Here is a 23,792-nt window from a genome sequence, read left to right as displayed (position 1 = left end):
AGGAACCATACATGAAATTTCAAACTTCAGCATCCAAACTTCTGGCCCCATTGTTAAATTCCTGTCTTTTCAATTTGTCTCGGTCCACAGAAGTCCATACTGACCTTCCACAAATTACCTTACAAAATGAAGGACTGAGTCTGACAAATGTTTACCTGTTGTTGTTTTTTAAATTTTTGGCAGCTTCCAGAGATGGGACATTTGTGTGACCATGTCCTGGTTTACAACTTGGCCTATCATCCTTTCAACCCCATTTAAAAGGTTTAAATAGCTTCAAAAGCTGCTACTTACGGAGTGTGTGCAGCATTTGTAGTTGCGAGTGAATTTAGTTGAGGGTAAAGTGGTGGCTGAGTGGGGTAGGGGCTTGGAACAGCAACACTTTGTGGCTGGCAATCTAAAGAAAGAAAGAAAAACAGGCATGACTGTGATTTTTCTGCAAATCTTTAAAACACAAAAAATAAAATATAGGCAATGTTTTACTGTGGTGATCTCTGATCAAGACATTGGCCCAGGATATAGATCAATAAGCAGAATTCAGCAACACATTATTTCAAATAAACTCGAGGTGGGGATGTGTGTCTTCTATTATCCAGCCACCATTTGGGAGTTCATGTGAAGTTCAGTTCACAACAGCCATCTTCAGATGATCATTCCTGGCTTTATAAGCCATGGTTCACCAAGCTGGTAATGCGTGTTGGGACTGAGCACTGCTCCCTTGCCTCCTCCCTTCATATGCCAGCTCTGGTGCAAAGATTCTGGCTTCGGTTAAGCCAGTGTTTCCCATGTGAAGTGGGGAATTCTGGCTACTGATACATACAGGAACAATCCTAGTGATCCAAAACACCGAAAGGTGGAACTGCCTGTACTTTCCCTCCATGTATGTGCCTCTGGCTTCTAGGTCACAGTCTGCATCTCTTAAGTATGATGTCTGAAATGCATCTGAGAGGATCCAGAAAACACGTAGGGTCAGACCACTTGGTCCATCTAGCTCCATCTACACTGGAGGCAGACCTCCAAGGTTTCACACAGGAGATATTCCTGGCTCTGCATGGAGATGCTGGAAATTGAACTTGGGGCCTCTTGATTTCAAAGCAGAGGCTCTCTAACAATGAGCTACAGCACTTCCCTAGCAATAATAGGACTGAAGTGGTGATTTTGACCTATAAAGCCTTAAACGGCTCAGGACCGCAAGACCTCAAGGACTGCCTCTCTATGAACCTACCCAGACTCTGAGGTCTTCTGAGGCCCTTCTTCATGTGCCTCCTCAAGAGGTCCGGAGGGTGGCAACACGAGAAAGGGCCTTTTCTGCAGTGGCTCCCCATTTGTAAAATGCTTTCCCCAGGGAGGTTCGGCCGGCGCCTTCATTATACATCTTTAGGTGCCAGACAAAGATGTTCCTCTTCAACCAGGCCTTTGGCTGATTGACACCCAATGCCCTTTTAAAATACGTTGTGGAGAGGGGATTATTGTCTTTGTTTTTATCATACATTTTGTGGTTTTTATAATGTTATTTTATGTTGTGAACCACCCTGAGAGCTACAGGTACAGGACAGTATACAAATATAAGATATATATAACAACAACAACAATAATATAAGAATCTCTCCTGTGTGACACCTTGGAGATCTTCCATATTGCAGCTCTCCAGTCCAAATCCATAGGACCTGTACAAGGATAAGTCTGTTTCCATATTTTCCCACAAGGTTCATAGCATTCCATTAAAACATACATACAGTGGAACCCCGGGTTACGCACGCGATCCGTTCCGGGTCGCCATGCGTAACGCGGGTGTGCGTAACTCTAATGCATGTTAAAAAAAAACCTGAAAAACCAGAAGTGCGATTTGAGTGCTTCTGCACATGCGTGAAGTGCGCAGAAGTGTTCTGCGCATCCGGCGGCCGCGCGCGCTCCGGAAAACACTTCTGGGGGCGGGAGTGTGTATCCCGAACGTACGCAACACAGAGCGTATGCAACACAAGGTATGACTGTACATACTCAATTCTGAAAACTGAGGAGGTGCAGGGCCAACTTCCCCAGGCTTTGGCACAGTAGTGGAAAAGCTTGAAGCCAGGTCAAGCAAATCACACGAAGGAGCAGACGGCTGGTTGTCATGGACCTTGAAAGGAAAGAAAGAGATCAGAGGTTATACCTAGTGTTCCCTCTTAGGTGTAGGTTGAACATTCAGTGTGCAATAAGCAATTGCCAAGAAGGTCCGTTTTGCTCTCTTATGGAAGCAGATCTTGGCTGGTGGTAAGGGTCTACTCAAGTCACCAGTGTGACCATCTATGATTCACCAGCTGTAAAATCTGAAGGTTCTCGGATCAAGTAATAGAATGAGCAGGATATAATTTTGCATTGATCCCGAAGAACGCTTCACAGTTCAAGATAAGTGCAGCCAAAATTAATTAAAAGAATTATCTTCTGCAAGAATTGTGTAAGATGACAGCTTAACAGTTGTCTTTGGAAGAAGCACTAGGGATGGTACTGCGATTTCCTCCTCCCTGCTTCCCCACTTTCCTTTTGCAACCGCTTTTCAGTGGAATATATATATATATATATATATAGAGAGAGAGAGAGAGAGAGAGAGAGAGAGAGAGAGTTACAGGTAGGTAGCCGTGTTGGTCTGCCATAGTCAAAACAAAATATAAAATCAAAAAATCCTTCCAGTAGCACCTTAGAGACCAACTAAGTTTGTTCTTGGTATGAGCTTTCGTGTGCATGCACACTTCTTCAGATACCTGAAGCAGTGTGCGTGCACACGAAATCTCATACCCAGAGCCGTCTCATCCATAGAAGCCGGTGGCGCGGTGCGCCAGGGCGCTGGGCGCCCCAGGGGCGCCCCCGCGAGCCCGCCGGCATACCGGGCTCCTCCTCCCCAACCCGCCCCCGCCCCCACGGGCAGGCGGGCACTCGCGCGCCGGCTGTAAGCCACCCGCCCTCGCCTCCCAGAGCCCCAGCTGGAGCGGCGCGGGGCTTTGCGCGACCTTCCAGCACTCCAGCTGGGGCTCTGGGAGGCGAGGGCGGCCGGCTCGCGCTCCCGCGCGCAGCCGGCCGCCCGCCCCCGCGCGCAGCCGGCCGCCCGCCCCCGCGCGCAGCCGCCCGCCCGCCCGATGCAGCGCGAGCTGCCCAGCAGCGCCGCGCCGTCCAGCTGCGCGCGGAGCGCGAGCTGCGCGGGAGCGCGAGCCGGCCGCCCTCGCCTCCCATCCCGGAAGCGCTGGAAGGGCGCGCAGAGCCCCGCGCCGCTCCAGCGCCACGCCCCTCACCCCCCGCTCGCCCACCCCCCTCCCAAGGGGCGGCAAGCGCGGGAGGGAGGCGGCGGAGAGGCGGCATGGCGGGGGCGCCGGAGGGATAGCCGCGCCAGGGCGGCAGATCCCCTTAAGACGGCTCTGCTCATACCAAGAACAAACGTAGTTGGTCTCTAAGTTGCTACTGGAAATATTTTTTGATTTTTTTTATTATACATATATATATATATATAGAGAGAGAGAGAGAGAGAGAGAGAGAGAGAGAGAGAGAATGATTCCTCCCCCATCCACCACCCAGACATATTTGGCTACTGGGCCATTCCATGAAAAAAGAGCCTGATAAGAATGCTAGATGAGCGCTGGACTTTGGTGAGGAAGATTCCAAACGTGCAGTCTAACCATTTTTTTAAAAGCTAAAGACAAAAGAAGTTTATTTTATGGACCTTCTTTTCAAAAGTCCACCCACGTAGTCTTCACAGAAGTGTTCAAGTTAAAGGTTTTATGATGATTGTCCCACCCATGACAGCATTTTCCCCTTAATTTTGTATCGTTAAATTTCTTAAACTTAATTCCTGATTGCATAGTTGTAACCAATAAACATTGATTTAAACAGATATGCTGAGTTTATCATTGATTCACCTCCCAACTCACAGTTTTTCCATAAATCAAACTTATCTCAAGCTCCATGTCCTTTTTTTGTCCCACCCGTGACAACACTTTTAACATTTAATAAAATTGTCAAAAATATCCATAAAAATAATAAAAAATTAGTAAAATGTTCAGTATCTTATTAAGAACATAGTTTAAATTTTGGTTGTTAATTTTTATGTATATTTACATTGTTACACATGTGTGAATACCAAAAAACATGGTCAAAGTGTCCCACCCGTGACAATGGAATGGCCCTACTTGCTCTGTAACGTAATGGGTGAACTAGCAATTTATGCTTTGTCCTCTTTCGAACACTGAATCTTATGCACTGCAATCTTACACACACTTACTTAGGAGTAAGCACCACCAAACATAGCTTCTGACTTGCTTCTGAGTCAACATGCCTAGACTTAGAAGGCATGAACCATAAACATTGCAAAATGACTCAAGAGACCAAAGAATCCAACAGCATCAGAGGTTCCAGAATTCTTGTCCTAACAAGAGAAGGCTCTTTGCAGGCTAGAGGAAGGGCTGTTAATTACTTACCCCTGCACCTTCGTTCTGAATCCTTTGATTCTCCAAGAAGCGTACTCTGTTTCGAGAGAACCTGTATGAAATGGTACGATCAGTACCTGCGTTTCAAGCCATGCAGTTACGATGAACAATGGAAAGATGGGTATGCACTGTTTGCCATATTCCAGAGATGGCCAGTTAATTGAGAATCACCAAGGAGGCAAATCTCACAGTCTCTGAGCAGACCTTGAGGGGGTGTTATCTTCTTCCTTCTTTTTATAACCTCAGCTAGCAAGGAAGACTGTTATGGCCTTTTTTTTTAGCTTGCCTGCTTCCAGCTTTTGTCAATGTTTCTTCTTACAAGAAAACCCTCCCAGGGGGAAGGGAAATTAGCCCCATCACTCAAGAATGGGTGCTGGCTTATTTCAAAATAAATAAATAAGCCAAAGAGAAAATAGTAAGAAAGAAATTGGTCCCATTATTCTAGCGCGCTTGAGTAATGGGGCCAATTTCTACTTATCTTTTATTTTATCTTTTGATCTTTATTTATTCTATAACAAAAGCATTATATTTGGACAGCATTCATGTGCCAAGGGAAAGAATTGCATTGTGCCAGTCGGATTGACAGGTAAGAAACAATGTTCGCTTCTCTCCAGAGAATTGTGTCTCAAAAGAAGCCTAAACGGACACAGAAAATAATGTAAGCATCACAATAGAGATTTGTAACTTAGTCTATTCAGAGATTATCTCCCTGGAACTCTCCCAAGGGTGGGATCAGAAGTAGGTCACAGGCATTCTCCCCTGCTCCTTGCTGTGGGGTGGAAAGTGAACTGAACAATGGAATGCCAGACTCGGCAGTCGCTGAGAGGCAAATATTGCACAGTCAGGAAGAGGTCCTATGCTCACCAGCCAAGCATAGGATCCACTGGTTCAGACATTCACTTCTCTCCAAAGCAGAAGGGGAAGGGGAAAGTGTGCATGAGGGCTACTCCCAAGGAACACTTTAAGGGGACAAAGCTCTTTGTTAGCTCAATCACAACTTTCTTTTATTGCAGGAGCAGGCAACCTGTTAGCCCTTCCAATATTGTTGGACTACAACTCCCATCATCCATGACCGTTGAGTCAAGGTTGGCTAGGGCTGATGGGAGTTGGGAGGGCCAGTTTCCCCACTCCTGAAACTGGCATAACCTATGTATATATAAGCTGCGAGTTCACAGCATATACAGAACAGCTTTACCTTTCATGTCCCAGTAGGACATTATTCAGATTTTCATTCACTTGTATCAGTTCTGTGATCACGTCTTCATTCTGCACAGTCGCGAGAAGTTCCATAATTCTCTCTTGCATTACCCGACACGTCTTATAGAGCTTCTGCCGAGGGATGAAAGGAAAGACATTCGCTATCAGCATTTGGGGCAAAAGCAAAAGCAATGGGCGTCAAAGACACACTGTTTACATCCCAGGCACACAATCAGAGGCTCTTCAGTCTTCAGGGGACCACATACAGGGCCAGCCCTTCCGTGTAGCACATAGCTGTCAACCTTTCCCTTTTTTGCGGGAAATTCCCTTATTATAGCATTGGGAAACAGCAGGGAGGGTTGACAGCTATGGTGTAGCAAGGTGAAGCAGGTTCCTTCACTGGGACTTAGAAAGGGAGGGGAAAGCAAATATAGTCTTTGCCTGGCCACCAAAATGTCTTGGTCCAGCACTGATCTGCCCTGAAAGCAGATGCAATCAAAAAAAGAAGGCCTCCGCTACATCCTCTTCACTGGGTTTCTGTTTGGATACCAGCGACTACCATAAAGAAGGATAACAGACAAAGAAGAAGTCTTCCCACTCTCCACAATCTGACCTGGAAATCCTTCAGATATGTTTCTTCATTGTACTGAGGCTGTCTGAATCAGGCCATTTTGTGTGCATTGGATTCTCATACTTGGAGAAGACTCACTAAAACCAGCAACTGACTAACGTATCCATTGATTTCAGTGAGCCTTCCCAGAGTATAAGTTGGACACCACTCTTTTTCTGGATCAGTTGCCTGGGGCCAATTGGTCAAATCTGTTTGCTGCCTCTGTGTCCTGCAGATTGGCTCAACAGCTTGGATTATCTGGAGTTGGGTTGCCACAGGCCTACTTTGTTTCTCAGTAAGACATTATATGTTGGCCATTCTAAACAGAGGAAGCTTGTTAGCCAGACAATTTACACCATCATCCTGTTCCCTACAGAGCCCAACCAGATCCTTCTGAGGAGCCCCAACACAAGAAGTAAACAGGATTTAGTACTGTGACTTATACAGTCTCTGAACATGGAGATGTCCACTCTATGTCCAGCAGATCTCTCTCTCTCTCTCTCTCTCTCTCTCTCTCTCTCTCTCTCTCTCTCTCATCTATCTATCATCATCATCTTGGAAAAGTAACAAGTAAAGCATCATGAGGGATGCGGGTGGCGCTGTGGTCTAAACCACAGAGCCTAGGGCTTGCCGATCAGAAGGTCGGCAGTTTGAATCCCTGCGACAGGGTGAGCTCCCGTTGCTCAGTCCCTGCTCCTGCCCACCTAGCAATTCAAAAGCACGTCAAAGTGCAAGTAGATAAATAGGTAGCACTCTGGCGGGAAGGAAAACGGCGTTTCCGTGCACTGCTCTGATTTGCCAGAAGTGGCTTAGTCATGCTAGCCACATGACCCGGAAGCTGTACACCGGCTCCCTTGGCCAGTAAAGCGAGATGAGCACCGCAAGTCCAGAGTCATCCGTGACTGGACCTAATGGTCAGGGGTCCCTTTACCTAAAGCATGATGAGGACAGCCATCCTTCACAGGAGCAAGGAGCCTGTGGCCCCCTAAATGATGCTGGAGTCCCAACTCCCATCAGCCCCAACAAGCAGGGCCAGTGGTCAGTGGGGCAGTGGAAATTGTAGCCCAGTAACACCTGAGAGGGTCACAGTATCCACATCCCTGATTATTGCTTGTGCATAGCATTTGGTAACCATTAATGGTGATCTTGTGTTTAGTCATCATGTCCTCCATTAATTAGTCTCATAGTTAGAAACAAAACACAACTTGACCGGGGCTCACATCACAACACCTGGTGTCATCCTGATGCTGCAACAACCTTGAGGTGTGCCTCAAGGGTAGAAAATTAGCTCCAAATCACCAAAGGCCAGAAGCTTAAGAGATGCTTTAGAAAAGGCCCATGCTATGCACACCAATTCAAAAGTTTGTTTTTATGCAGCAGTAGCATCTCTAACAGGCCTGGGTAGAGATATCAACGAAGAAACTCTATATGGGTTGTTGTTTTTTTATAAAAAACAAAAACAAAACAAAACTGCAGGCACTTCATATCCAAGAAAGAATCCTTCAGCTTTGGCGGAAGGAACAAACAAACAAACAAAAGCCAACCTATAAAAGATGCATGTGTGGGAGGGAACTGAGTTTCTACAGATAAACTGCAATAAATCAGTGCATATAATTGGCTGGCTCTTTTTTACTGCCGTTTTTACGAGGTGGCTGTGTGTGCCATTATGTTGTTAATTGCACTGCTCTACATCATTTGAAAACTGCATGGTGGGGAAGAAATAACAGCCCCAGATCAAAATTGGGAACGCCCCAAAACTCAAGAGAAATTACGCTGTCACCACTGCGTGTCCCCCAAAAAGTGAGGGGTTTGCATTTCTGGGCATTCGCAAAACTCATATGGCAGCATCGCCATTCACCAGATTGCAGACCTCCCCTGTTTATTCATTTATAAGGTTTGCTACCCGCCCTTCACCGTAAGGTACAAGGCCAGGTTACAACAACAAAATATACAGTTATAAAAACATGGCAATTATAAAACAAGCAGAGCTATTCTAAATTGAACAGAACAGTATGAATCCAGCAATATACCTTGGGTTATATCAAACACTAGTCTCACTCAAGAACAGCCCTACCACAAGCACTGAGTTGCGCCCAACATTGGGGGGCTGGCACCACGTGCATCGCGCATTGTGTGACATCATGCATGCGTGACAACTGTCACATCGGGAGAGGCTGACTAGGTTTGCTCAGTGTCTCCCAATGTCGCGCGGCCCAGGGTGACAGCCTACCATGCCTCCCGTGTTCCCTCAAGATTGGGGAAGAGGTGAGTCCTGTTCCAGCAGACATTTGGGGGGCTGTAGAGGCCTCAGCCCGATGGAGTTGGCGCACCTGAGCCCTACTGAGGTTAAGGGTCACAACCAAGTTCCGTTTGTTAATTCCAGTGGGTCTACTCTTGAGTAGGGCTTAATTGGATGCAACCCTTTCACGCTGCAGGTCAGGATACGGAGGTTGCGTCTTCGGCTCATAGTGAAATCTGTACAATAAAGATTTGGGTTGCTCCTCTGTGGGAAAATAGTTCCACAATTCAGGGGCTGTCAAAGAAAATTATTTCCCAGGACACCATTCTCAGCACATCTGAGAATGATGGAGCTACCAAAATATTCCCCTCTGCACATCTTAACGCCAGAGAAGGTCACTAGGGATGGAGATGGCCTTCCAGATATTGGGAGCTTAATACACTAATTAATGTTGTTGTTGACCTAACACACTAAATTGTTGTTGTTGTTGTTTATTAAATTTGTTGTTGTTGTTGTTTATTAAATTTGTAGACCACCCTATACCCGCAGATCTCGGGGCGGTTCACAACATAAATTTATAATATAAAAAACCACCACGTACCCACCCATCTCTGACTTCCTAAGAGCAAGAAAACTCTTTTTAGAAACAAGGCTGATTCTAAACCTATCCATGTTAATGGATGGATTCCCAGCACCTCCCACAGATTTACAAAGTGGTGAGGCATATCTTCTCAAGAGTTTTAAATCCGCAAGGTGTGAGATCTCTAGACATCTCAGTTGTACACAGTTCATGTCCACAGTGTAAAGGGGGAAAGGGAAAGCACCTTCAAATTAACTACCTGCCTCCTGGATTTCGATGAGACGATAGGCGAATTCTTTAAATAAATAAATAGAAAGGAAACTGAAAATAGCAGACAAAATAGGAAACGATGGGTTTGATTTAGCCTTTGTCAGACTTAAGAGTTCATCCATTGAAACTGATGGTATTAAGGTTCCTCCTGTTGATTCCAGTGGGTTCCCTCTGACTAAGAATGCACCCAACCCAACGATGTTATCTCTGTGCTCTTGAGACGGCATTTATGCCACACAGCTCTCCCACAGATCATTTCTTCAGGCTCATGTCTCACGTGGCTTTCTGGAGCAACTACCGTTTTTTCTGTTATGAGTTGGCTTACCACAACGATTTTGTGTGGTGATTTAATTCCTCCAAATGCACCTTTCATGTGGTCAGATCCGGCATTTTACTACAAGAGCGAAACTCATGCCCTCATACCACAAGTGCCAGATCTTGCCACATGAGGGCACAAATGTGGAAAATTCATCCCATTAAAAAGTATCAAAAGGCGCTGGAGGGGAAATAGATACATTCTGTAAATCTGGATTCCCTACCGTGGGTGCCAATATCCCAACCCCTGTGTGTGCACGCGTATTAAGGTTTTCTCTTTTTAAAAAAATATTTTTTATTTAATTTTAAAGAATATAAACAATTAACAAGAAACCATATAAAGAGATTACTCTGAATCTCGAGACTTCCTTCCATCCCCTCCATGGGTCCTAGTGACAATATTTACAGCTGCATATCAATCAGCTATCCAAATATTTAACCCATCTAAAATGTCCATAGTTCTTGTTACTTTACAAGCACGGTTTAAATCCTGCTAACGTTTTCATCTCTTTACAATGGTCTCCTAAATAAATTATCATCTCCCCACCCCCCATTCTTTTTTAAAGCTCTTGTCCTCTTGGTTTCTGAGCAGGTAACGTATAGGTGTTTTGCCTGAGGGAGTGTTTCAGAGAAGTGACTGTTTTTCTTCTCTGAAATGGCTATTTTGTATTGCCCAAAACAGTTCCATACATGGCCAAATCTTTATGGGGCGCCATGTTGTAAATGCTTAATAAAATAAGTAGGAAGGGCAGCTTTAAAAAGGAGCCAAGTCAGACAGTATTGGTGGAATCTAGTCTTATAACTTTTTTTACATGCATAGTATGAAGGCTTCGTCTGTTTATTGGAAATCCACATTATACTATCTAAGAACTACTGGGTTTGGCAAAAACATTTCCCCATTACTGAAGTGCTCAAAGAAAAAGCCTTGGACGGGATTTTCTCTTGACAAGGAAACATATTATTAGGGAAATCTCCCTTTCCCCCCTTCCTTTTCCAAGACTACCTCCCAGAATTTCACTTAAAAAAAAAGTTTTTATTAAGGATTAGGTTGTGTTACAAAACAGAAATCAGTTCTGCAGGAAATCTCCAAAATAATTTGTTTACATTTAAAGCCACTTCAAGGAGCATGGTTTTCTTCGTTATGGATTCCATCTGTGGGTAGATGGGTGCAAAAGTAATCTGGGTATACAACTATTAACCAAAAAGATTGTTTTAAAATAGGCATGCAATTTGCTTTTTAAAAAAATGAGTTTGGGATTTGTTTGTTTTAAAATGGGTTTGTGCTTTGTTTTTAAACCCGATTACCCCTTTCGATTCTGAGAGAAATAATTCTCTGATAGGCTCCATGATACTGGGATCTCTTCGGTTCTTTTAAAGTTTTTCTTCTTCTCTTTTTACATTTTAGAACTGGCATGGATTAAGAGGAACAGGAATGGGCCAAGGGGCTGCAGACAGACACTGCCATCTTAATTTCCCTAGAATATCTCTGGACCCCATTATAGAACTCTGGGGAAATCAAGATGGTACCATAGCTGCAGTTACTTTGCCAGGGGGTTTTCTCACAGTCCTAGGCTGGATGCCCCTGCCTGTCTCCGCAGCTGCCCATGGTGGCAGCACCCAGTATGCTTGTTGGGGAAGAGGGGCATCAGGTGGAACTGGACAGGGACGCTAGACACTGGTGCTGGGTCCCGCTCCTTAATAATCCAGAGTGCAAGTTAATGCCTTGAGATTCCATATATTCCATCACCTTCCCTTTTCATTAACTACTGTTTTAACTGCTATAGCAAGGGTGTCTCTGGACCTTAAACTTAAACAAAAAATAATACTGTATTTAGAATATACCGGACCCCATTACATTTGTTTAAAAAAGGGCTAGCTAAGGTATCTAACTGTTGGAGATGGAATGCAGGCATGTACAACTCCTAAGCCAGTGAGAGCCAGTGTGGTGTAGTGGTTAAGAGCGGTAGGCTCGTAATATGGTGAACCGGGTTCGCGTCTCCGCTCCTCCACATGCAGCTGCTGGGTGACCCTGGGCTAGTCACACTTCTCTGAAGTCTCTCAGCCCCACTCACCTCACAGAGTGTTTGTTGTGGGGGAGGAAGGGAAAGGAGATTGTTAGCCGCTTTGAGACTCCTTAGGGTCTTGATAAAGCGGGATATCAAATCCAAACTCTTCTAAGAGGCTGTGATCTACTCCCAGTATGAAAAAACTGGCGGCGATCTACCCATTGTCATTGGAGGGAGGAGGAGCGTGCGTGGGGTGGGTAGATTGCCCAGAGTTGTTGAGTTTTTTTGCAAGAGGATTGCACAGAGCTTTTTAGCTTTATCCTTGTAACTTTTTGTATACGATAAGGGTTCTGCAACCTACCAGGATCAGCTGGGGATCCACCGGTAGATCGCAATCTGCTGGTTGGACATCCCTCCTAGGGATAATGCTCCTCTAAAACATATGTCTTTTCACTGTCCTATATTGAAAGATTTTTGGCAGAAGGTGACTGAAACCATCAACAGGACTGTACGGAACAACCTGACATCTACAGTGGTGCCCCGCTAGACGAAAAAAATCGTTCTACGATTTTTTTCGTCTAGTGGGTTTTTCGTCTAGCGAAGCGGCAATGACAGCCGCGCTTTCGCTAGACGGGGGGGAAAAAAGACGAAAAAAATTCGTCTTGCGAGGCAGCCCCATAGACTTTTTCGTCTAGCGGGGCAGCCTCCCGCTAGACGAATGTGTTCGTCTAGCGAGTTTTTCGTCTAGCGAGGCATTCGTCTAGCGGGGCACCACTGTACAGAGCAAAATATCCTCTTGAATTATATACCCAGCACATTGAACCTTACAAAAGGACAAGGCGAGTGGACTCTCCGTGCCCTTACCACAGCAAAAAGACTGATGCTGATGAATTGGAAAAATAAAAATGCGGCTCCCTTCTACGACTGGATTGAAGACTTATACAAACTCGCAACATATGAACAACTTGCATATAACACAGACTTTCCATGGACAAATTCAATGACATTTGGAATACATTCATACAAATACAGTAATAGGTTAAGATCCGGTGAAGTACAATAACAAACTTGTAATAGATATACTCACCCCTTTGCTTTTCATTAACTATCCCAGCAAAAGGCCCCTACTGTACCTGGAGAAGCTCCATATCATCTGGATTTTCTGACCCAGGGACGTTTTCCTTCAGGATGGCTGACATGACCCTCACATTCATCTTTACCATATCCAGTTCGCTGTACAGCTTTCCAATCTGTTCAGGACCATAACACAGTAAAATACAAGGCAACAATTATTTTGCATGTCATGGTTTGTGCTCTGAAAGTCCTGCTAGCTTTGTAGCAGAGACGTATTCATTCCAGGGCTGGCTTACCAAGCTAGATGGATGGGGTATAAATAATAATAATAATAATAATAATAATAATAATAATAATAATAATAATAATATTAATAATAGCTGGCTGTAAGTTTCTTAGGGGCCTTTGGCTACCCCTATTAGAAAATTCAATGCTGAACTAAGGCTGCAATCCTAAATGCATGTACCAGGGAATAAGTGCCACACAGATTCTGTATGAGCATGCATAAACATTGCATACCCTCCAACATTTCCCTGGTGAAAACAGGGACTTCCTATTCCATAATAATAGTGATAATTTTACTATTTATACCCCACCCATTTGACTAGGTTGCTCCAGCCACTCTGGGCAGCTTCCAACATATTTAAAAATATAGTTAAACGTTAAAAAGCTTCCCTATAGAGGTCGGGGTTGGCGTAGGGTGTGATTGTTCATTTGTGGTTGGGTGTGGTGGGAGCACAAGCGAACAACAGAGAACCTACACAAACCACGCTGACACCAAACCCTATTCATATTAAGTAAAATAGAAACATCGTCTAAACCACTGAGCCTAGGGCTTGCCGATCAGAAGGTCAGCGGTTCAAATCGCCATGACGGGGTGAGCTCCCGTTTCTCTGTCCCAGCTCCTGTCAACCTAGCAGTTTGAAAGCACGCCCAAAAGTGCAAGTAGATAAATAGGTACCGCTCCGGCAGGAAGGTAGACAGCGTTTCCATGTGCTGCTCTGGTTTCGCCAGAAGGGGCTTAGTCATGCTGGCCACATGACCCGGAAAAACTGTCTGCGGACAAACGCCAGCTCCCTCGACCTGTAAAGCGAGATGAGCGCTGCAACCCCAGAGTCGTCTGCGACTGGACTTAACTGTCAGGGGTCCTTTACCTTTACCTTTTTACCCTCTTATACAATGCAATCCCACCTGGTGCCTGCCCTATACTCCTTTCGGTGCCAGATAAAGTTATTTTTTTATACTGTTTTCCTTGCTGCCATTAATATATTTATGTAGTTTTTTATTGTTCTGTTGACTGGTTATTGTTCTAAGCTACCCAGAGAAACACTGTTATTGAACAACATCCAGCTACTGTAAGTAAATAAAAGGTTTAGAAGCCCCAGTGTCAAGCCAGTGGGTTGTGACAACGAACTCTTTTGAGTTGCAAAATATTAAAATGAATAGTGGCGCTTTACCTGTTCGGGAATCAGTGTTATGACTGTAGGTGGGCTAAGGGATCCTAAAATGCCCCTCCTGGGACTGCCATATGATGCTTTTGTGGAGACCGGAGGTAAAGGCTGTGGATACACAATGCAATAAGATATTAGGGTGTTGTTGTTTTGGGAACCATAAACCCGTTATATTGTTTCATACCCTCCAATGGAAATAGGGATGACCTATTTAACAACAACAATTCTTATTACCCGATACTAGTACTACTAATATTGTATTATTTATGCCCCACCCATCTGGCTGGTTGCTGCCTGGGCAGCTTCCAACATATATAAAGACATAATGAAACATTAAACATTAAAAAAAACTTCCCTATACAGGGCTGCCTTGGCTCAGGGGGTCACATAACTCCATACTCTACAATACATAAAATGAGAAATTAGCACTACACTTGTCAAATAAATATTATTCTGCATTCTATTCTGCGCCTAAATTAATCAGGTGAAAGTGTAAGGTTATTTCACAGTCACCATGAACCCTGGGGGGGGGGAGGCTCCTCAATTTCTTTTTTTTAAGTCCACAATGTGCTTTATAACCAATTTTACACTCCTCCCTCCTTCCTATCCCGCCTTCAAAATACGCCTTGTGCTTTGCCTTCACGTGTTGAGATCTGTTTTTATTTTGGCGGAAATTTACAAAGCCCAGAAGGCAATCCAGATGCCTACATTTGCATTAACCCACAGAGATGAAACTGGGGATTCTGGATCTCGTGGGCAGTTTTAAGCACCTCAACCTCTACACTTCCTGTTTTTTAAAAAAGAAAAACAGCAACAACAATTCCTCCCACTCTCAGATTTTTAAATGCTCCAAGGCAGAAACGTATGACTGGTTTCCTAAGCATGGAAATCACTCTGTCAAATGTGCATTATTGCTTTTTAATTAGCCAGCACAACTCTGCCACACATGCAGATTTTGCAATGAGCATATCCTGTTTCCAATCAGTAAGCGCCAAAAGAGCATTCCTACCTTCTTGGTTCCATTGTTGCTTCCCAAGGACGGAAACTCGACCCCTTTCTTAAGCAGCTCCAGGTACACCTCCTTTACATCACTCACATCCACAGCACCTTGAAATCCTCGAGCCCATGTCTTTTTAAAAGTATTTTTAAAAAAAGGAAAGAGAAAAGTTGTTGAAACAGAATTAAGGTTTCCACACACACACATACCCCCACAACTGCCAATACTGTCATACCTTGGATCCCGAACACCTTGGTCCTTGGACGTTTTGGCTCCCGAACGCCGCAAACCCGGAAGTGAGTGTTCCGGTTTGCGAACATTCTTTGGAACCCAAACGTCCAGCGGGGCTTCCACGGCTTCCGATTGGCTGCAGGAGCTTCCTGCGGCCAATCAGAAGCCGCGCTTTGGTTTGCAAACCTTTTGGAAATCGAATGGACTTCCGGAACGGATTCCGTTCGACTTCCAAGGTACGACTGTATTTACAAAAAGCATATTTTGCTCCAACGATCCATTCACCAAGGTCTGCCACAGACCCAGTGAAACAGACGCAACAGGCCAAAGGTTCGACACAATTTCTCTTTCACAGAATGGGGATATGACAAAAATAATTGCAGTGGGGTTTCCCCCTCCCTTTAAAAATAGTTTTATTGTTGCATTTTTGCATACGGCTGTGAAGCAGTTTGGGAGGCAATTCTGCACAAAATGTGATTGGAAATAGGTAGATAAAAATCAACAATTTTTTAAAAAATCAGATTTTTAAAATTTAAATTGGATTTTTAAAATAAAATGCTTTTGGAGGAAAAATCTTTCGAAAGATAGTTTTCTATTTAAGTTACATTATAGTCCAAAGGCTATATTTCATCAGGAAATAAGGATTTGTTTTAAGATTTTCATGTGTGCTAAAACTCAATCTAAGGTGTTTTTTTTTAAAAAAAAAAAAAAAGTTTAACCACATCAGTTAACAAACATGGATGCATATGCTATAATGTTATTGTTTTGTTTTAATAAATTGCTTAAAATGTTATTAAGGAAATGTTTGTTTTTCTCCTTCCAATAAAGTACAGCAGAAAGGTTGTCCCACTATAAACAGTTAACTTATTAAACCTTGCCATCATTTCATAATTATCTGTCTATGTATTTCTAATAGTATAACCAAATCAGTAATTCTGGATAGAACTGTAAAAACTACTCTGAAAAGTTATTATTCCAAAAATGAACCAGTACATCTGGTTGTAAATATTAAGGTTATACCAGCAAGAATGAGTCTTTCTGTCATAAAAAAAATGATTTAAATCAATTCTCGCTGTCTAGTGATTTAAATTGATTTGATTTAAATCAAATCCACCCTGTTTGAAACCCGGTGAAATAAATAGTTTTAAAGTTGGCATAGCAATGGTAGGAATGCATAGTGAGAGATGCATCGCACAGCAACCCTACAAAGAAGAAAATGCTGTAATTTCTTTCAGCTCTTTCTCCCCCCCCCCCTCCATCACAACCTGGTCCCATCCATTCATAGGTGCTGTCTCAACTCATCCCATTCTCAGTGTTTTTAAAAAGGCGACACAACGCATTAAAGTGCAACTCTGCTACTCTGCAACTCTCATATCTCTTCCTCATTCTGCATTTGCCTGTCTAGTTTTACAGGATCTCAGGCAGGTACTACATTGGGTAGGTGGATGGCAGGCCAAGAAACCGTAGCAGCTAGGGGAGGGTTGAAATTAAAGAGTGTGTGTCTCTCAGATCTTGTTTGAACAAGAGGTTGCTCCCTTTCACGTTTCATTCCAAAATAACGGTTGTTTACTGAAATAAGGCACCATTGTTGACTATATTTGATCACCCACGGATCACCCGCCAGAACTAACAACCTCGCTATTGTTTAGAAGATTGTTCGTTTTGAGACAAAAGCCAAGGTCTCTGATTTTCCCAGGGACGGCTGAGCTTCTTTCAAACCTCTCCTTGTGTCTACAGACCAAGTGATGGCATTGTGTGGGAAACGCCAGCAGAAAGAGCAATATACCTCAAGGACCGCCACTTGCCATAGCAACCCGGAACCTGTGATCGAGAGGTCAGGAGGGCGGCAACAAGAGAACGGGGCCTTCTCTGCAGTGGCTCCCCATCTGTGGAATGCTCTCCCCATGGAAGTTCGCCCAGTGCCTTCATTGTACACCTTTAGGCGCCAGGCAAATCCTATGCCCTTTTTAAAATGTGGGGTTTGGAGGGGGGGGTTATTGGGTTGTTGGTTTTATTTTAATGATATATTTTGTGGTTTTATATTTTGATTTTGGTCTGTGAACTGACCTGAGACCTCCGGGTATAGGGCAATGTAATTAATTAAATGTGATGGTGTATATGTGTGTGTTTGGAAGCTGAAAGCCTATTTCATGGGCAGGGACCGTAGCTCAGTGGCTGAACACTTGCTCTGCATGCACAAGGTCACAAGATTCAATCCCTGGCATCTCTGGGTAGGGTAGAAACAGGGTGGATTTGATTTGAATCAAATCAATTTAAATCACTAGTCAGTAAGACTTGATTTAAATCACTAGTCAGAAAGATGTGATTAAAAAAATTTTTTTTTACAGAAGAAACGGAAGAAAGACCAAAATTAAAAGATTATGAGGAATTAAAAATGATGGGAATAAGCTGGCTGGAATATTTCCAATTGAAAGCGACTTTTGAAAAAGATTTAAAAAATAGAAGATTTGAGAATAAACTAATGAAATTAGAAGAATTTCTACAGAGTAAACAGAAAACACTCACCAAAATGTATGAATTATTAAATAATAAGAAATTAGATCAAGAAATTAAAGGGAAACTATATCAAGATGGGAACAAGATTTAGGCTATGAAATCGAGTATAAAAATGGGTGAAGTTTTGGACAAAAGATATTAACTTCACGGCATCATACCAATTAAAAGAAAACTTTATGAAGTTACATCACAGATGGTATACGCCACCAGACAGGCTAGCTAAAATGAATAAATCTGAAAATAACAAATGTTGGAGGTGCAATGAAAAGACAGGAACACTGTTTCATATGTGGTGGACGTGCCCTGAAATTAAGAAGTATTGGAATATGATTCACGATGAAATTAAAAAATTAATAAAAACATCACATAGTAAAAGAGCAGAATCATACCTATTAGGAATAATAAATGGTGATATCCCAAAAGAGAAAGTAAATATTTTTCTTTATATGCAACAACGGCAGCGAGAATATTGATAGCCCAGCATTGGAAAGGAAATCATATTCCAACCAAAAAAGAATGGCTGAGTAAATTGTCTGAATATCTGGACTTGGCAAAGCTGACTGATTTGATAAGACAAAAACCGAAAAATACAATTCAAAAACAATGGAAATGTCTTAATGATTATTTAGGTGGACAAGGATTAAGTGAAAGGTATTGGTTGTGTTTAGAGTAGATTTGTGATATTATTATCAGAAAATATATTAAATGGTGTCACATGGAAGAATGACAGATGAAATTCCTAGTTTAGTTATAGGAAGTGCAGTGTAGCGGTGAAAGTCAATCTATGAAATTTTAATATTGATTATGTATGGAGATAAATATAGTTCAGATCTGGAAGGATTCCTTCTGAACCCTCCTTCTCTTCTATCTTTCCATTTCCCCTCTCCTTTTCTTTTTCTTTTTCATTTGTTTTCTTTTTTAGATGATGATTTGTGTTTATGGAAATAAGGATATACGTAGGTATGCCTGTGTTTATTTGTAATATTTTGTATATACTTTGTAATAAAATAAATTATTAATTAAAAAGAAGAAGAAGAAGAAGAAGCTGCGCCTTGGTTTTTCGGAAGTGACATGGACTTCCGGAATGGATTAAGTTCGGCGCTTTCATTTTTGCTATTTATTTTGCATTTTTCTTCTTGAGGCATTTTCGGTTAATCTGTTTTTGTGACTGTGCGGAACCCAGTTCATCTACTAATTGGAGAGTCTGGCGTTGCACCGTAGGGCTACAATCCTAGGCCTGCTTACTTGAAAGTAAGCCCTACTGAATTCACTGGGACTGATTTCAACAGGCCTAGGAATGTGCTGTAAAGTCAACATGCTCCTTTCCCACATCGGAGGCCACCGTGACACCGGCTGGGAGTGTGGCAGAGAATGCTAGACTACCAGTGATGGCCAGAACTAGCCTCCTTAAAGCCCTCAGAATGGGATGTGACTGTGGAAATGGATAAAAGTTCCCCATCGAAACAATGACTATAATCAATGCAGGTAAGAAAAAAAGATTATTTTTATTTTTATCATCTACAATACTGTCTTATTTATTTTATAGTACATTCATTATTGCTTTCATTTTATGGATTAATGATAGTAAAATTCAAGTTAAATTGCTGTTTTAGGGGTTCTTTTTAAAAGTCTGAGATGGATTAATCTGTTTTCCATTACTTTCTATGGGAAAGCGTGCCTTGGTTTTGGAACGCTTTGGTTTTGGAACGGACTTCCGGAACGGATTAGTTTGAGAACAAAGGTACCACTGTATATTGAATTTGAAGTTAATATGTTTTAAGTTTTCAAAATTGAATAAAATTTATTATAAAAAAAAGAAAAAGGAAAAATTCTCTTTTGGGAAAGATGCAACCAAAGAAGAAATCCCTGGAAGGTAATATCCAGGCTGGCTGCCCCTGCTACACAATGCAAACAGGTTTGAAGCCAGTCAAGCCAAGGGCAGAAACGAGTTCACCGGTTTGTGATTTCAGGCTAACTGGTGGTGTAAACAAACTCTCGTTTTTCCCACCCACACAGAGCAAAGACACTCAACTTTTTGTTGGTTGACTGGCAGGATGGCAATTCTTTTGTTTGCTTTTTTAAATAGAGACACTGAGAACAGAGCTAATACTATGCAAAAACCCTCCTTTTTCTCTATAGCAGCAGCCAAGGAACTTGACAGGACAACAAAGGAAAGGCTTAAAAGCAAGGCTGATAGCCAGCTATGCTGAGCTCTTCTTGCCCAACTTTCTCTTACTCTCCCTATAGCTTTGCTGCTTTCCAACCATGGCTTAAGATAAAAAGGAAGGCGAACTAGCAGAGACTTGGATCCCTGTCCGACGCTTCCCAGTACAGCTCTCATGAAACATTTACTACCCTGGCAACACTGGAAAATGGGAAAGATAGAAAAGGAGCACTTACCATGATAAAGGTCAGGATTTTCTCCTGCATATCAACAGGGAGGTTGAACCTTGGATTCAGCAGCTTCACTAGTCTGTCTTTGCAGAAATCCCTTCTCACAACCAGAGACTGGAAGCTCGGGCCACAGTTCTGCATGCACATGTCGAGGAGCTGCAGAGAGAAAGAGAGAGAGAGAGAGATTCTCCCCATCATGACCATTACTGCAATGCGTTCTATGTGAGGCTACCTTTGAAGGTGACCCGGAAACTACAACTAATCCAGAATGCGGCAGCTAGACTGGTGTCAGCGAGTGGCCACAGAGATCATATATTGGCTCCCAGTATGTTTCCGAGCACAATTCAAAATGTTGGTACTGACCTTTAAAGCCTTCAACGGCCTCGGCCCTGTATACCAGAAGGAGCATCTCCACCCCCATCATTCAGCCCAGACACTGAGGTCCAGCTCCGAGGGCCTTCTGGCAGTTCCCTCACTGCGAGAAGTGAGGCTACAGGGAACCAGGCCTTCTCAGTAGTGGTGCCTGCCCTGTGGAACGCCCTCCCATCAGATGTCAAGGAAATAAACAACTACCTGACTTCTGAAGGCAGCCCTGTATAGGGAAGTTTTTAATGTTTGATGATTTATCGCTTTTAAATTATTATTATTAATATTCTGTTGGGAGCTGCTCAAAGTGGCTGGGGAAACCCATCCAGATGTGTGGGGTATAAATAATAATAATAATAATAATAATAATAATAATAATAATAACAACTAATTATTATTATTATTAATAATAATAATATTATTATACATCAGGTCTCTGAGCACTCTCATCCCGGTCCCATCTGCACTACACATTTAAAGCAGTTTCACACCACTTTCAATGGTAATGACTCTCCCCGAAGAATCATAGGAGCTGTCCTTTCGTTAAGGGTGCTGAGAGAGCAGACCCTCTAGTCCTGTCACAGACTTACAGTACCCAGGGTGCTTTAACAGCCAGTCCCCTTTCCCAGGGAATTCTGGGAATTGTAGTTCTGTGAGGGCAGCATTCGCAATTTGCCAGGTGCCAGGCGCATTTTGCACCTGGCTATGGGCCACTTGCCACCAAGTAAAGATGCCCGGGCACCAGCATGGCACCTGATGTCCCTACCATCTGGAGGTACATGCTTGGGGATCCTTGGATTTTGTCTGTTTTCACAAACTAGCAACACCTCCTGTTCTCCATTTTGGCTTTATTTCTGTTAAATAGACCGTGACACGATGTAATGTAATATGTCTTGTGTTGATGTTCATCCCAGGTTGTATTTATATAATTTTAAGACGTGCTAAGGGACAAATGATTGTTATCATGTCCTCATATGCAAAACCACAGAGGGTTTTACATATGTGCATTCCAAGAGGGTGCACTTCCTTCTTCCGAGGACTGTATTTTATCTGCACAGTCAGAATGAATTTCAGGAACTAAAAAAGGGTGCAGCAGAAGGGGAGAAACAACAACTCCATGGAAAACGGGGTGGGAAGTCGACCCCAAAAAGAAAAAAGAAGGAATTGCATTTTTATTGTGTATGTTAAAAATGTTGAAATTTAATAAAATATAATTGGGGGGGGGGGGAGAGAATTTCAGGAACCAAAAATCCGTATTGAAAAATATGACTTTAGAGCCATCTGATCCAAAAATGGCAACTAGGCATTCCGCTTTGTAACCCTGGTTTAAAGAGCCATTTGGCGCCTAGTTTATACATCTGAGTTTCTAACACTGTGTGAGGGGAATGGGGGGGGGGTCTCCTAACAACTCTCAGTACCCTTAACAAAGATTCTTCCCCCAGGATTCTCGTGGCGGAGCCATTATTGTTCAATGTGGTTGGATGTGGTTTTAAATATACAGTTTGGTGCAAGGGGCCTGAGAGCTGTCAAATTTAGCAGCCTAGCTAAATAGTGATCATTCCGATTCTTCAGTTGCCCAAAACTAGTACCAATATTACAAATATTACAATATTACAAAGCTAGGACAAACAGGAGGAGGAGAAGGAGGAGGAGGAGGAGGAGGAGAAGAAGAAGAAGAAGAAGAAGAAGAAGAAGAAGAAGAAGAAGAAGAAGAAGAAGAAGAGTTTGGATTTGATATCCCGCTTTTCACTACCCGAAGGAGTCTCAAAGCGGCTAACATTCTCCTTTCCCTTCCTCCCCCACAACAAACACTCTGTGAGGTGAGTGGGGCTGAGAGACTTCAAAGAAGTGTGACTGGCCCAAGGTCACCCAGCAGCTGCATGTGGAGGAGCGGAGACGCGAACCCGGTTCACCAGATTACAAGTCTACCGTTCTTAACCACTACACCACACTGGTGAAACACGAAGAGAGTGATCTACATCTACATTGAAGTGCCAATAAATATTTCAAAGTGGATTCACTGTAGCAAAAGCTTGAGCTATAGGAGTACAGTGGCACCTTGGGTTAAGAACTTAATCTGTTCTGGAGGTCCGTTCTTAACTTGAAACTGTTCTTAACCTGAAGCACCACTTTAGCTAATGGGGCCTCCCGCTGCCGCTGCGCTGCCAGAGCACAATTTCTGTACTTATCCTGAAGCAAAGTTCTTAACCTGAAGCGTTATTTCTGGGTTAGCGGAGTTGTAACCTGAAGGGTATGTAACCTGAGGTACCACTGTATTGGGCACACACCAACCACTTAGGCTTAACTGAAAACAGCATTTTTAAAACTATTTTTGTTGTTGTTTAGTTGTTTAGTCATGTCTGACTCTTTGTGACCCCATGGACCAGAGCAAGCCAGGCACTCCTGTCTTCCACTGCCCTCCCGCATTTTGGTCAGACTCATGTTGGTAGCTTCAAGAACACTGTCCAACCATCTTGCCCTCTGTTGTCCCCTTCTCCATGTGCCCTCCATCTTTCCCAACATCAGGGTCTTTTCCAGGGAGTCTTCTCTTCTAAGTTAACTGCTAACTAAGCTAAGGGACCCAGGTGGCACTGTGGTTTAAACCACAGAGCCTAGGGCTTGCTGATCAGAAGGTTGGCAGTTCGAATCCCTGCCACGGGGTGAACTCCCATTGCTCAGTCCCAGCTCCTGCCCACCTAGCAGTTTGAAAGCACGTCAAAGTGCACGTAGATAAATCGGGACCGCTCCAGCGGGAAGGTAAAAGGCATTTCCGTGCACTGCTCTGGTTCGCCAGAAGCGGCTTTGTCATGCTGGTCACATGACCCGGAAGCTGTCTGCGGACAAATGGCGGCTCCCTCGGCCTATAGAGCGAGATGAGCGCGCAACCCCAGAGTCGGACACGACTGGACCTGATGGTCAGGGGTCCCTTTACCGTTAACTAAGTTAACTTAGGCTTAACTGAAAACAGCATTTTAAAAACTATTTTAAAAAGCAGCTTTCCCTCAGTGTACGCAGGCTCTCGGGAGAAGAAATGTGCACTCACAGGATACAGAACTTCCACTTTAAAAAAAAAGAGGGGGGAATGGGGAGCCGG

General features: G+C 43.3%; 1 protein-coding gene across 1 annotated transcript in view; it reads right to left on the bottom strand.

The window, feature by feature from the left end:
* TOM1L1 (target of myb1 like 1 membrane trafficking protein) overlaps positions 1-23,792 on the bottom strand; it is a 55,000-nt gene that overhangs the window by 4,737 nt on the left and 26,471 nt on the right. The window contains exons 4-11 of the mRNA XM_033138722.1: positions 20,339-20,488; positions 15,203-15,322; positions 14,200-14,301; positions 12,802-12,918; positions 5,647-5,780; positions 4,443-4,503; positions 1,996-2,116; positions 292-394 (exon numbers count right to left, since the gene is read on the bottom strand). Of these exons, the coding sequence (XP_032994613.1) occupies positions 292-394; positions 1,996-2,116; positions 4,443-4,503; positions 5,647-5,780; positions 12,802-12,918; positions 14,200-14,301; positions 15,203-15,322; positions 20,339-20,488 (908 nt within the window). The remainder of the gene's footprint in view (positions 1-291; positions 395-1,995; positions 2,117-4,442; positions 4,504-5,646; positions 5,781-12,801; positions 12,919-14,199; positions 14,302-15,202; positions 15,323-20,338; positions 20,489-23,792) is intronic.

Source organism: Lacerta agilis, chromosome 2 (assembly GCF_009819535.1).
Source record: "Lacerta agilis isolate rLacAgi1 chromosome 2, rLacAgi1.pri, whole genome shotgun sequence".
Taxonomy (NCBI): Eukaryota; Metazoa; Chordata; class Lepidosauria; order Squamata; family Lacertidae; genus Lacerta; species Lacerta agilis.
Note: the sequence above shows the minus strand (reverse complement) of the source record. Positions and strands in the feature narration are given on the sequence as shown.